We start from the raw sequence: 15013 nt of genomic DNA, 5'->3' as shown, positions 1-15013 counted from the left end.
CCTCAGTTTTCTCATCTATAAAACTTCATAGGGTTGTTGTGAACATTAAATGAGTTAAAGTGTTGACAGTTCCAGGCACAAAAAAGAGCTCGATAAGTATTAATTAGTAATGTTACTACTATTGCCCACTGTACTGCCACTGTAAGGCAAAAAAATAAGTTAAAAAAATAAAATAGCAACAACACCCCAATTGGGTATCCAAGTATATCACGGCAGCTGATGCCCAGAATAGGAAACAGATAACAGACAGAGGCATGCCCTTTCACATCCTAATTAGTTGATCATAATCCAGGGAGTTGAGGAAATTTTATGAAATTCAACCACATAAATAGACTAAAGTAAAAAACAACCCCAAAAAACCCCACTCGTGAATATTTTAATAGATGCACAAAAGCATTTCAGAGTCCAAAACCAATTTAGGATTTTAAAAACACCTTAAAATTAGGAATAAAGGGATAGCCCTTATCTTGAAAACAGACATTTATCAAAACCTATACAGCAAGCATCATATTTGAAAATGAGTATACAGTCCAAGACTGGAACCAAAAAACACATCACTCCTATTCGTTTGCATTCATATATCTTGGAAAATACCTTTTAAAACACTGAATTGATAACTGTGTGGCTATTTATGCTGTATGCTAATAACTTTTTTCAATTACTGTACCCTTTTGGAATTAAAGTAATATACATTCTGAAAATATTGTTAATCTGGATCAGATAACACCTCCCAGTTTAAAAAAAAAAAAAATCTATTATAGATTTTAGAAAAACTGAGCTTTGGTCAGGACTTTGTGTTAAATTACCATTGTAACTTTTGACAAGTCATTTCATTTTTCCAGGCCTCAGTTTTCTCCTTTATAAAATGTGAAGGGGTAGTAACTAGGTAATCTGTAGGGTCCTTTTCAGTATCAACATTAGTTGTCCAACACTAGAACTGTAAAGTCCAAATCCAGAGTACAATAGCAAACTGACCTTTATATTGCCACTAGATGGTGTCCTGCTCCAGAGTACTATGCATGTCATAAACTGTGGTCCACAAAGCCAAAGGTATATTTCTAGAATTTGACAGGTACCTCAGTACTTCAGCAGCTAAGGGATTATAGGACTCTCCAACTAGATCACTAACTCTTTCAAAACTAGTAACAGTTTGGCACCTGCATCGAAGTTAATGATTGGGTAAAAAGATGAAGGAAGCTAGAATGTACGGAAATTTTTATAGAAATGGTCTTTTAAGAGGTATGCTGAACATGGAGGGGGAAAGTAGAGAATATTAAAAAAAAACCTGGCCTAAAAGAGAAATTTTATGGGTAGAAAGTCATTGGAAGAGGATAAGATTAATAAAGTTAATGATAACATCTAACCTAATAATTAATATTAAATGGCTTTTAGGGTCATCTCAGCAACATTTAAGTCACTAAATTAACTACCTCTCATATCCCCTTTTATATAGAAAGCTAAAATCAGGCATTCTGCTACAAGTTATGTGTGCTTTAAAATGTTGTTTTCTATTTTTTTCATGTTTAAAAGTTAAATAGTATATCATTTAAATAAAAATACAAGCCAGACAAAATATATGTAACCACTGTTAATTCTGACTAACATTTTCTACTAAAATATGAGTTGAGTATATATCTCTCTAATAAGGGAGATGCTATGAAACTTTCAAATAATAGTGAAGAAGATAACAATTACCCAAAAAAGAATCTTGATATTAAAAACCAAGTAAATAGCAAACAACATTGTCTAGTAACTTAGAGAGACTAATGAACACACCTGAAAACTACCATGAAAAGTGTGTAATGAGGTGATTTGCTGGATTCTACTGAGAGTCATTTCAATAATGTTAAGCCAGGCTTTTAGCACCACCAAAAACAGCTAAAAATACTAAAGAGGGTTAGGGTGACTGAGGTACTTAAGACCACCAGTAAAGGTTGTTGGTTCAAGACCAGTAGCTATGATGACTTTTATTCCTTGGGAGAGGCTGACATTTCAGCCGTCATCACCCAAGTGATGTCTGTCACCCAAGCAAAGCACTATTATTTAAATGGACACAGTCCAGCCCTTTATATATCTATAATATAAAAATGGTACCAAAAAAATTCTCCCAAAAGGTTTTCAGGCCTGTGGATTATACCCTTGTTTATGAAAACACTTTAAAAATCAAGTTCTGTTTTGAGATCCTGAATTTAAATTCCGTTAGATCCCAGGTTTTGCCAATTTATTCTAAAAGGAGTCTCACATGTATTGTATACCTGGGAAAATGCATTCCTGTAAGTCTATTATTTTTCTTTACATTCTACCAATTCTACTGGGTTATCACGACAGTTCTATTACCTGGTCATACTCCAAGGCTCCTGGGTAGAGAGGCCATCCAAGGAATAATTCTGCAATCACGCATCCCAGTGACCACATGTCTATGGCTTCACAAAATGGCAACCCCAATATAATCTCTGGAGCTCTGAAATTTAAAAAAAAAAAAAAAATCAATCAATCAATCAGAGCAGTTTTCTTTTAAAATTATCCGATTCATCTGATATTCTAAGAGAAGTTTGTAAAATGAGAGTGAAATCATCTACTATTTATAGTAAGTCTTCATTTTTCAGAACTTGTTGAAACCTAGCCATAATCCTGAATTAAACTTCAAGGGGTGCTATGAGTACAACATTGCTATGATAAAATATCTATACTTAATCCGAGTTTTACTAACATGACAGTAAAAAAAGGAAAAGCATAGATCTTGTTTTTGAGACTACAGGAGATTAGAAATAACACACTAGAAAGAGAACTGACAAATTAAAAATACATGCACCATGACACCAACAGAACTTAAAGCCAGACACCGGAAGATAAGACCCAAACCAAACAAAACAAAACCCCAAAGGCTAACCATGGATCTAGACGTGGGTATTACTTCAGAAGATAATAATAAAAACTGGGCTATTTGTTATCCAAAACAGATAAGACCAAGTTCAATATATTCAGCCTTAAAAGGCAGAAAAGTACAGGATACATCAAAACAGTTAAAAAAGCATTTTAGCACTTGAAGAGCTTTGATTATTTGGAAAATTATTTCATGAAAGATACAATTCCCCGATAAATTATGTTGCTACTTCACATGACTTTTCCATAAGAAAATTAACATTCTAAGAGTTCTCTAAATCCAAAGTCATACAATCATAGTTATCCTGCACAGTCTCAAACTTACAGAGAAGTTATAAGAACAGTACAATAAATACTTTTTCCTATCCCACTTGAGAGTAATTTGCCAAATAATGGCATGCTTCGTATTTCCTACAAACAAGAATATTCTCCTACATAATCATAATACAATCATCAAAATCAGGAAACAAATACTGATACATCTCCACCATCTAAGCCTTGGACTGCGAGTTTGGCCAATTACACTGATAACGTCCTTTATGAAAAAGAATCCAATTCCTAACCATGCACTGCATTTAGCTGTCATATCTCTTTCAGTCTTTTCCAATATGGAATAGTCCCTCAAGTCTTTCCTTGATTGCTATGACCCTGGCATAAGATATTACAGGCCAGTTATTTGTTGAATGTCCCTCAGTTTGGGTCTGTCTGATGTTTTCTTGTAATTAGATGAGGGTTATAGATCTTTGGGAGATGTGTTTAAAAAGTGATGGGTTTTTTTTCTCATTATATGCTATCAGGTGGTACAAAATTTTGATTTGCTCCACTACTGATAATATTCACTTTGACTACTTAACATGGTATCTGCTAGATTTCTCCACTATCAAGTTTCTCCTTTCCCCTCTGTAATGAAGTATTTTGTGGAGTTTCAATTTGAGACTGTACAAATAATCCAATTTCAATTTATTCATTTATTTACCTACGTAAGTATAATGGATTCCTATTTTATTCAATGGGTTATAATCCATTACTATAATTACTTATTTTGATGCTCTAATTTTCCCAGACTTGACCAGTCGGAACTCCCTCAATGAGCTATGGGTCCTCATTACTATTGGGATGGCACTGTTCCCAGGATCTCTCAGTGTATATTTTATACAGCTAAAAAAAATAAGCCTTCTGCTAATTTTTTTTAACTGAGAGTGCTGATTGTCACTATCTCCTAATGCGATGGTTCTCAATCTTGGCTGCACATTACAATCCCTTTGTCCTGGCCACACCCCATACCAATTAAATCAGAAACTCTGGGGATGGGGGGTAGGCATCAGTAGTTTTTAAAGCTCCCCAGGTGATTCCAACACACGGCCAAAGTTGAGAACCAAAGCACTAGACTCAAGTAGTTAAACCCAATGGGAAAACTATTCCATCTCCTCCCTTCAACTCTTCTGATCAGAATAAGTTCAAAGGATAATAAACAAATTGTTTTCTACCATAGATTTGGGATCTGTCCAGTGACTCTCTACTCCTAAACACCTCTGCTATAATTAATACTTAAGATTCAGTAGACTTTTAATGCACAAGTACTTGTGAAAAACAAGTAAGTGTCATGGGGAGATGTTATGAGGCATAAAAGAACCTTAAAACATAGTTATAAAAGGTCTTCATTCTTTTGATGAAATACTTAACTCAGTAAGTGTGCAGATGTACAAACGTGAGTTATAGTCAGCTATAATCAAATGCTAAACTGTACTGTAGAAACATAAAAAAATAGGTTACACTAAATTATCAATCTTATATATTCACAATATAGAGATATTATCCTTTTTTGTTCACTATTTTATATGCAGAACGTAGCAGAGAATATGCACTCAGTAAACATTTCTCGGATAAGTCATGCCAACACAGGTTGATTCACACAAAGGAAAGAAAGCATCAGTGTGAAATGTGGGTTTGAACTAGGCCTCAAAGAATAGAAGTCTAGGCAGAAAGAAAGAGAAATGGACACAAGAGTTTATAAAGGGTATATACTAATCTGTACTTTAAAAGGTTCAAAGCAAAAGGCAGCCTGTTTCAAAAGTATGGAGTAAATGAGATTCACTAGTGATACTTAATCATGTACTAATTTGAATCCTAAAGACTTATAAGACTGAGCTATAGCTGCGTATAAGAGCTTTATGATTATTTTGAAATAATTAATATAAAAAATTCATGGGACTTGAAATTGGCTACTGTAGAAAACTTCAACACTGCATTTGGTAATGAAAGAAAATTAACAAAATGATAGTATCTAGGATATTCAACTTAAAGAGACCAAAATTACTTGAAATCTGGTTAACAATTAAGAAGAGTTTCTCTGTCAACTAGACAAAGAGTGATGAATTCCTTCTGCCATTTGTTACCATTTAATGAATGAGCCAAGTTTCTAGTTGACAGTGACAAGAATATAGAGTTATCTTTTCAAACTCTTGACTAGGAATTGTATAAAACCACTTCAAATACAAATCTAAGATTCAAAAGTTGTATTTATGGAAGCAAACTCAACTTTCTCATTTTAAAAAATGAAAGAATTTTAACTGCAAGTTTTATACAAATTCATTATGTATTATTGCATCAGTTTAAATCCTCTGAGAAGCAGATAAGATGTGCAAGAAATTTCTTGGGGAAAATGTCTCTGAAAGATACACAGGGAGAGGAAGAAGGAATAGGTGAAGAGAGCCTCAGACCTTGAGCAGTTCTGACACCTGTGAAAGAGGTGCAAAGGAAGAATTGGGTGGAAAGAACCTCCAACAGCAGTGCTGTTAAGAGAAAATCTTGGCAGGGTCAATGGGGAGTCCCCAGGCAAAAATTATCTGCTAGGCTAGTTCCCCAACAAACTAGAACAGCGCAGCTCTAGGACCCCCACTGTGTTTGGTCACTGGCTGAGAGCAGCCCAGCAGCAAAGGGGCCTCTCTGAGCACTGATGCATTACCTAAAGGCACAACAGCTGGAGGCTGTCAGTTAACCGCTCTTCACAGGAGGTTCTCTTGAAGTGGATCCGAATGGCACAATTCCAAGGCTGCCACAACTATCTTCCCAAAAGCTTTTGTATTTTATTTTATAATACTACATATCATAAAGAAAATGTAATAAATTTCTTTACCAAGTCTGAGTCAAATGTGCCTAAATTCTCTCCAGTTTACCGTGGCATGCCATAAAACATTATATTTTCTATATGTATCATCACATGTAAAAAGGTGGGAAAGCAATACCGTTAAGCATTTACAATCTAGATGAAAACTGCCAGAGCTGTCAGAGCTCTGCTGGCCAGTCTTACAATACAATAAACTTTTAAAATCAAATTATGCACTAAAGAATAATATATCCATCTGTCAGTAATGAATAATGCTTAGTTTTCTGGTTGTATCTTAATTGGCTCTCAAATTATTCCTCTGGGCTAAATATACTTTTGTATATAAATGACCACAGCAGAAATTCTGATTTATGGACCACTCTTAAAAATAAATCTTTTGTTCTACACCTAAAGGAAATTCTTCTACTTCTTTTCTCATCTAACTTAACTCCCCTCTGAGCACCTATAATGTGGTGGTGCTAAGGATATAGCAGGGAACAGATATCATTTGTACTTTTGTAGACAGGCAAGGCACACATTAAACATGTCCATTGGACCGAGAGTATAACTAAACCTGTTGTTCACCACTCTATAAATAATAACTCACAATTAGAAGGCAAGTGTCAAATCCACAAACCAACTCAAAAATTTAGGTTATATGGTAACAAAGGCAATCTACATATAAAATGTCATGTTTCCTTTTTTTGCTATATGACTTTAATAAAATTTATCAATATTCATTAAGACCAAATCCTTTTTTACTTTTCTAAAACCTTGAAACACTGATATAACATACAGGTAAAGTGGGGAAGCTAAAAAAAAATTTTCTTGGGCTTCCCTGGTGGCGCAGTGGTTGAGAATCTGCCTGCCAATGCGGGGGCACGGGTTCGAGCCCTGGTCTGGGAGGATCCCACATGCTGCGGAGCAACTGGGCCCGTGAGCCGCAATTACTGAGCCTGCGCGTTTGGAGCCTGTGCTCCGCAACAAGAGAGGCCGCGATAATGAGAGGCCCGCGCACCGCGATGAGGAGTGGCCCCCACTTGCTGCAACTGGAGAAAGCCCTCGCACAGAAACGAAGACCCAACACAGCCATAAATAAATAAATAAATAAAAATTGTATAACTTAAAAAAAAAAAAAAAATTTTCTTAAGTGGGTAAACTGAACTCTGAATGGTTTGTGGGTCTTTTGCTAGAGAACTCAAAAAGAATGTTAGCAGTAGATGGTTCAATTAAGAACATAGTGAAATACCGTCACTCAGAAAAGAAGATAACTATTAATGGAATTACTTTATTTCATTTTTATTTACTTTTTTAAGCTGAAAATTCAATTACTGGCAGAGAAACCTAACCGTGTTAGGAAAAGGGATGTCTCAGTTCAGGAACTCAATATGTCAAGTTCTAGGAACAATTATATTCTTATAAGAGAAAGATGCCCTGGGTTATCCCTGCAAATGCCATTAAACTATGAACTCATGTGATGATTTCATGGCCATCAAGAAAACAGTGATCATAATATGGCTCCTAACTTATTTTTTCAAATACAGAGAATATAATGCTTAGGCCAACTTGATTATTTAGTCTGCCTAACGTTTCTCATTAAAGTTAATCAACTAGCATAATGCTGATATATTTCAGTTTCTTGAGAATCTAGTGACAGAACCCAGGTCTGGTCAAGTCTAGGACACTGATCAAATAATTTCTGAAATGACAAAACTAAGGGCCAGATTCTGATGATTCTGTCAGAAATGTCACTCAGTAAAAATGAAAGGTACAGCTATCCAGGCTTCTCTTGATGATACTCCTCTACATACAAGTGTATAATAGCTACATGCTTCTACTTTTGACAATAAGAAGATACCAGAGAAATGCAGCACAAACTTGGAAAAGGTAAATAAATGGTAAATTCAATAAAGATAAAAATAATGAAATCAGAACAGTCTTCTCTTGAGGTAGGTGATGCAGAAGGCATTTCTTATAATAACAGTTTTATTGACATAATTCACATACCATACAATTCACCCATTCAAATGGTACAATCAATGATTTTTAGTATATTCACAGAATTATGCAACCATTATTGCAATCAATTTTAGAACATTTTCATCACCATCAAAAGAAACCCTATATCCATTACCAGTTACTCCCCACTTCTCCCAAACTCCTCCATCTCTAGGCTACCACAAATCTACTTTGTCACTTTAGATCTCTCTTTTTTTTGTCTCTTTTTTGTCTTTTTTTTTGTCTCTTTAGATCTGCCTGTTCTGGACATGTCATACAAATGGAATGGCACAACATGTGATCTCTCATTTGGGGGTCAACCACAGGTCATGGGTAAATTCTGGGGTAAAAACATTCATAAGAATGTTTTGCTACAGTGGTACTTAAAAATCTCTGCAGAATGTTCTGGGAGGACAAATCTTGGGAGTCTGGTAAGGAAGCACTGACTTCAAATAATGCAAATCATCTAAATAGAGCTAGATTTTAAACACTCAACAGACACCTAGCAATCCCTCTAATAGCAAGTAATTTACCTGAGCCTTAGTATTTTCATTTTTAAAATGGGGTTTTACTGATGTAGCATGCTCTGAAAATTATCCAAAGGACTAAGTAAAAGAATCTATGTAAAATGTAAAACAGTATATACATTCTCTTAATTTATTCATACTCCCACTATCCTAATTCACACCTCCTCTCTTCTCAAACCATCACCTCCTCCCTCATCCTCACTCCTGACTCCTGTCCTTGCATCCAACTTTACTGGGGGCAGGGGGGGATTTGAAAGAAACTTCCACATTCTCGCCACCACATCTACTAGCCCACTTGCATCTGTCAGTGCTTCTATCTAAGGCACCCATGCTCACTTACTGAAGTACATCACTCCACCAATTTCCCACTCTCTCTCATCACCAACCTCTCTCTCCCTCTCCCTCCTTCTCTCTACATATATATATATATAACTATCCCATATCTCCCATTTTGAAAAAAAAAAAAAAAAGAAAAAGAAAAAACTTTCTTGTTTATATACTCTCCTTCAGCCATCACCCGTTTCTCTATGCCCCCTTACACCAGTCCTTCTTGAAAGCACTGTTAAGAAAAGCTGCCTCCAATTCTGCCCCTTTCTTGAACTCACTCTAATCAGGCTTTCATTACCCCATCATTCCACCAAAATAGCTCTTGTCAAAGTCACCATCAGCCATTGCATTGCCACATCCTTGATTTATTTGACTTGCAGCATTTGACACAGTTGATTGTGCTCTCCTGCTTTAAACAGTATGCAACTGACTGCCAGGACACCACTCTGCTCTCCTCTTTACCTCACCTGCATGCAGTCCCTTCTCAGATTCCTTTCCAGTTCCATCGCATTTCCACAACCTTTAAATTCTGGGGTGCCCCAAGGCTCAGTCTTTGGATGCCTATCTTCTCTAACTACATTCATTTCCCTTAGGTGATCTCATCTAATCACACAGTTTTAAATACCACCTCTATTCTTAAAACCCAAATGTGTATCTCCAACCCAGACTTCTCTCCCCAACTCCAGACTTACGTATCCAACTGTCTACTCAACATCTCTTACTGAGTGTCTACTAGATACCTCAAACCGAACATGTTCATAATTCCCTCCAACCCACTCCTCCTCCAGCCTTCCCCATCTCAGGAATGACAACTCTATCCTCCTAGTTTCTCAGGCCCATAATTTGTGTGAGAATCAAATTTGACTCTCCTCTTTCTCTCACTTCCTGCATTTATCGGCAAATCCCATTGACTTTATCTGCAAAATAGATCCAGAATTTGACCATTCTGCTTTACCTTTACTGCTACAACCCCAGTCCAAGCCACCAGCATCTCTCGTTGCACGCTCCCCAACTGTTCTTGCTTCTGCCCCGTCCTCTACCATCTACTCTCAACTTAGCAGCCAGAGTGATCCATTTAGTACACAAGTCAGACCGCATCACTCTTCTCCTCAAAACCTCCCAAGAGCTTCTTCCCATCTCACAGTAAAGTCAAATTCCTCACAATGGCCTCCAAGGTCATACGTGATTCAGCCCGCAGCCATATCTAGTATTTCCCACCATTATTATCTCATTTGTTTGCTCTCATCCACCTACACTGGCCTCCTTACTGTCTCTAACCATAGTTGCTGCCTCAAAACCTTTACATTTATCTAGAAGAAGGTTCCAGGCAGAGGGAACAGCAGGACTTGATCCCCTCACTCTTACTTTGTGTTTCTGCCCAAAGATCTTATTAGAAAGGCTTTCCCTGACCACCTTAAACAGAAGGGTAAGCCCCCACCAGCACATATACTTACCTCTCCTCCTTTATCCTGCTTTAGTGTTCTCTATAGCACTTGCCACCAACTGATATATATGTCTGCTTATTATCTGTTTTCCCCTCCCCCACTAAATATAAAACCCATGAGGGAAAGAACTTTAATTCTTTCAATGCTATATTCCCAGCACTGAGAACACTGTCTGGCATATAGTAGGCATTCACTCATTAATTTGTTCACTGAATTGATCAACCAGTGGAAGCTGTCAGAGTTCTGCTGTGAATAGCTTTGTTAACTCAAACACATGAGCCAAACAAGTATCGACCAAGAGGCTTTTTTTACATGCTAGCCACTTTACATTTGGGACAGTTGAATTGTTTTGACTATTAAATAAAAATCAACACCATTTCCTGAGTTTTAACAATGGCCAGGCATCACAGAAATAACTTTTAACACATTAGCTCATTTAAATAAAATGTTCTAAAAACAGATTTCAGCATTGTTGTTCTGTTCCGAGATCAAAAATGCTGGTAAACAAAATGTTCCACGTAAAACAGAAGAACCCCTCAACTGAGTACAGTCAGTCCACAAAATCATGAGAAATAATAAATCGTTTTTAAAGCAACTAAGTTTTGGAGTTGTCACACAGCAACAGATAACTGATACACTACCCGAAGTTACCCAGACAGTGATGGAAATGAGATTTCAAATGCCTTATTCCAAAAGCCTTTCTCTATACCATACCATCTCAATTATAAAATCTTGTAACTGAAAGAAACACAGAAAGCCAAACTAACAGAAAATCTAGAAATTGACACCGAACATATTTTTTAACAATTCAATTAAAGTTATGTTCTAGTTTTATTTTCCACAGAATAAGAAAATACTAACTGACCTATATCTTCTAATAGTTCTGTGCCTTTTTTGAGGCTAACTGGTCTTTAGCTTTCTAGGACAATCAAAGTATTTCACTGCCATTTTTTAAACCTACTTTTCATTCTGTGTAAATCCTTTAAAATAAATATAATAACAGCAGTAACATCAAGCAGTTACCTAGCACTATGAACCAGGCAATGCTCTAAGCACTTTATAAATATTAACCCATTTGATATTCATACCAATCCTTTTAATAGATAAAGAAACAGACACAAGGATAAGCAACTTGCCTAAGGGTCATACAGCTAGTGTGACAAGCAGCTGGGATTTAAAGCCAGGTATTATGGCTTCAGGATCCATGCTTTAACTACTACGTGTTAAAATAAATAATTCCTAGGATTACAAAACTATCAGACTTTTATCTTACTAGAAGTCCTCCCACTCAGATGCTATACTTATCATTAATGTGTTCTTTTCTCTTTCAACATATCACCTTTGATTTTTAGACTAACCGGGAAATGTGAGATATACACTTATGTTAAAAGAACTATAGTTGACATTTTACTAAGTCCTTTTCCTGATCTTTAAGCATTTACTCATCTTAACCATAAATAATCTTCCATGTTAAATACACAGACATCTGCTGGATACTTCTCAGTTAAAATACGGCTCTTATTTTGGCAGATACTGTGTTCCAAAAGATGACTACAACAACCTTTTACAAAAGCAATAAGGAAATGAGTTCAATAGTAGATGTGACCATCCAGTAGGTGTGATTACTAATAAATATAACGTCAGGCACTCAATAAATTCTTACAAGGCAAAGCCCTTTACTTAGCAAAAGACAGCAAAGACCTAAAGTGGTTATAAAATGCAGGCACTAATAAACATGTGTTTATACAAGCACAGCAAATCTAGCAAAGGATACACACCCAAGTTTTATCAGCAATTATCTCTGAGGAATCAACCTGGAAAGGAGAGAGAAGTATACATTTCCATAATACTTGTTACTAAAACAAGCATCTCATACAATACAATAAAAGACCAATGTTTAAAATTTTTCAGTCACCTAAATTTTATAGGAATTTTGTGTTTTCTTCTAATATTATTACCATCAAACTACATAATCAGTGTTAACTCAATTTTTTTATTTCCTTTTATTACCAGGAACAATTTCCTACTGAGAATCTCTGACGCTGGGAGGGAAGGAATACTGGAAGTATCCCTGAGAGGCTCTACACTGTCTGCAGGGGCTATCACGAAGCAGACTCCTCTAAGTACAACAGGGGAACTGGAATACCTCCAAGAATCTTCCAAATCATAATGCAACTACAATTTATGAAAATATGAAAGAACATTTGTACAACTGGAACTTTAAAGAAGGATGACTGTTAAAATATACTAGGGAGTTTACTTCCAGCTTAATCAGCACTTGTTTAAATATCCTGCAGAATGGTATTTTTTTAAAGCAACCAACAAAACTTCAACACTCTCAGAAAGGCGAATAAATTTCAAAAGAGCCAATCAATCACTTCTAGAAATATTTTCTTTTTGAAGTCACGAGTGTTTACCATGATAAGAAACTTGTTGCTGTAGGCAATAACAACGCTACAGAATACTGGATATTCGCACAGATTGCTTTTATGACTGTAACTGCAACTATTCATTAACATGTTCAAATGTAATCAAAGTACAGGCTCTTAGAATAGACACTCATTCAAATGTAGCTTGAGTCAAAGACTAAAAATACCACAATTAAAAATATCCTAATTGCAAGGCCACTTAATCTTTTAAGTATGCTGCACAATGATCCAGATCAAAGCGCCTCCAGATCAAAGCGCCAAGTACAAAGAACTGCAGTAATAATAAATATCTTCAAAATCTATTAAATGTAAAACCTGAGAGGTAGAGGATAGGTGATAGCAAAGATTTAATAGTCATTACCAGTATGCTAAATGTATCGCTTAGAGCCCAACGTCCGAAAAGATGTATACATCAATAATTTGCACATCTATGACTGATCAATAGCTAATATTTTGTAAAGGCAGGAGTCAGAAATTTATTTCATTTACAGACAGCCCTATTTATTTTATGTTTTATCTACCAAGAACAGTTGCAAGATCTCAAAATTCCATCTTACGGAAGAGAAAACTGAGGAAATTGTTATTAACATATATCAAGAGAGAGAAGCTTGGTAGGGGAATATGAAAAGTATCTGGAAAATAAAGGAAAAACATGTCAGCAACTGAGGTTGAAAGTGTCTGTTTTTTATATATTGGTTTATATGCTACTGGATGTAGAAAAGTCAATGTCTAATTATCACAGATCATATAAATGGACTATAGTATTAATATTTTACATCTGCATTGCATTTGTATTTTACAACCCTTTCAAATATTTTGTTCTATGAGGTAATAAGACAAATGCTGTAATCTTTATTCTACAGGTGATTAGGAGGGAAGTACAAAACAATACAGGATTTCTCAAATTTATTTGACCATGAGATATATTTAAAATCATAATGTATCATCAGTAGATGCCAACAGAAGTTCATAATCTATACAGTGTATTTAAACTAAATCAGACAAAAAAAAAATTTAATTGCAATAAATGACTCAATTCTGCAAAATTACTGAAAATAACAAAAATGTTTATTGAGCTCTAATGAGGAATCAGATTCTGTGCTAAGTGTTTTATATTCATTATCCCATTAAATTCTAACAAAATCCTCTGAGGTGGGTACTGTATTATCCCACTGTAGCCAAGAGGAAACTAAAGCACAGAAGTAACTTTCCAAGTTCTCTCAGCAAGTGGGAGGGCTTATAAACAAACCTACACAGTCTCAGTGAAAATCCAAGCTCCTCAACACCATGTAGATAGATCATTTTATTTTATGAACTATTGCAAATGCGTTATTTAATCATAAGACCACATACCTATGCATTAACAAGCAGGTAGATTAGATCACTCACCAAGTGAGTGATGTCTTACACAACCTGGTGGCACTCTGGAGCATGCCATTTCTTAAAGGTGAAATTCTTAAATTTCACTTAACTCAGCAAATATATAACTATTTTTCTCATACTTTTTTCCTTATAACATTTTATGCTGACATACTTTCAGATTTATAGAAAAGTTACAAAACTAATACAAAGAATTCTTATACACCCTTAACCAGATTTGCCAAATGTTAACATTTTACCACATTTGTATTATCCTCTTTTATACACACACACAAATATGATTTTTATGAATCATTTGACAGTTAAGATGCAGACGCTGTATCCCTTTACCCTTAAATACTTCATTCAGTGTTTACTTCCTAAAAACAAGGGGAGCCTCTTACATAGTTACAGCGTATTCGTCAAAACCAGGAAATCAATATTAATGTGATACTACTATTCAGATTTTGCCAACTGTCTCAATAATGCCTTCTTTTACAATAAACAATTCTTAAAAATAAGTAACTCCCAGACTCATGTCTCTTTAGTTCCCCTTATCTGGAAGAGCTCCACAACATTTTTTTCCCCCAAAATAAAATTTATTCTTCACATGGTTGCATACTCAATTACATTTTATTCTCAAATCAGCCAAATTTTCCATTTTAGACAAGAACGCAATGCCTTAAAGGCGAAAAATACTCTCGGATATGATACCTATCCTCTCCTTTTATATCAATTCAGCATCCATAGAATCCTAACTTAATCATCAAAATCAATGCCAAAAGCGAATTTTCCTCATTTACAGTGAAACTTCCTCATACTTATTTCGCAGAGTGGACAACAATATAAGGAGAAAAGAGTGAACGCGCTCCTCAGCATTTTGATGGTTCTCATGATACTGTCATTTTGAAGAATACAAACCAGTTATTTTGTAGAATT

The 15013-nt window shown here is 35.5% G+C and overlaps 1 protein-coding gene across 3 annotated transcripts in view; it reads right to left on the bottom strand.

Annotated features, from left to right (window-relative positions):
* Window positions 1–15013, bottom strand: part of HIPK3 (homeodomain interacting protein kinase 3) — a 96961-nt gene that overhangs the window by 25079 nt on the left and 56869 nt on the right. For all 3 annotated transcript variants that reach the window (XM_061201566.1, XM_061201565.1, XM_061201567.1), the window contains exon 3: window positions 2338–2461. In XM_061201566.1, coding sequence (XP_061057549.1) covers window positions 2338–2461 — 124 coding nt within the window. The remainder of the gene's footprint in view (window positions 1–2337; window positions 2462–15013) is intronic.

The sequence above is a fragment of the Eubalaena glacialis genome, chromosome 10 (assembly GCF_028564815.1).
Source record: "Eubalaena glacialis isolate mEubGla1 chromosome 10, mEubGla1.1.hap2.+ XY, whole genome shotgun sequence".
Lineage (NCBI taxonomy): Eukaryota > Metazoa > Chordata > Mammalia > Artiodactyla > Balaenidae > Eubalaena > Eubalaena glacialis.
The sequence above is the reverse complement of the archived record's forward strand: the minus strand, read 5'-3'. Positions and strand labels throughout refer to the sequence as shown.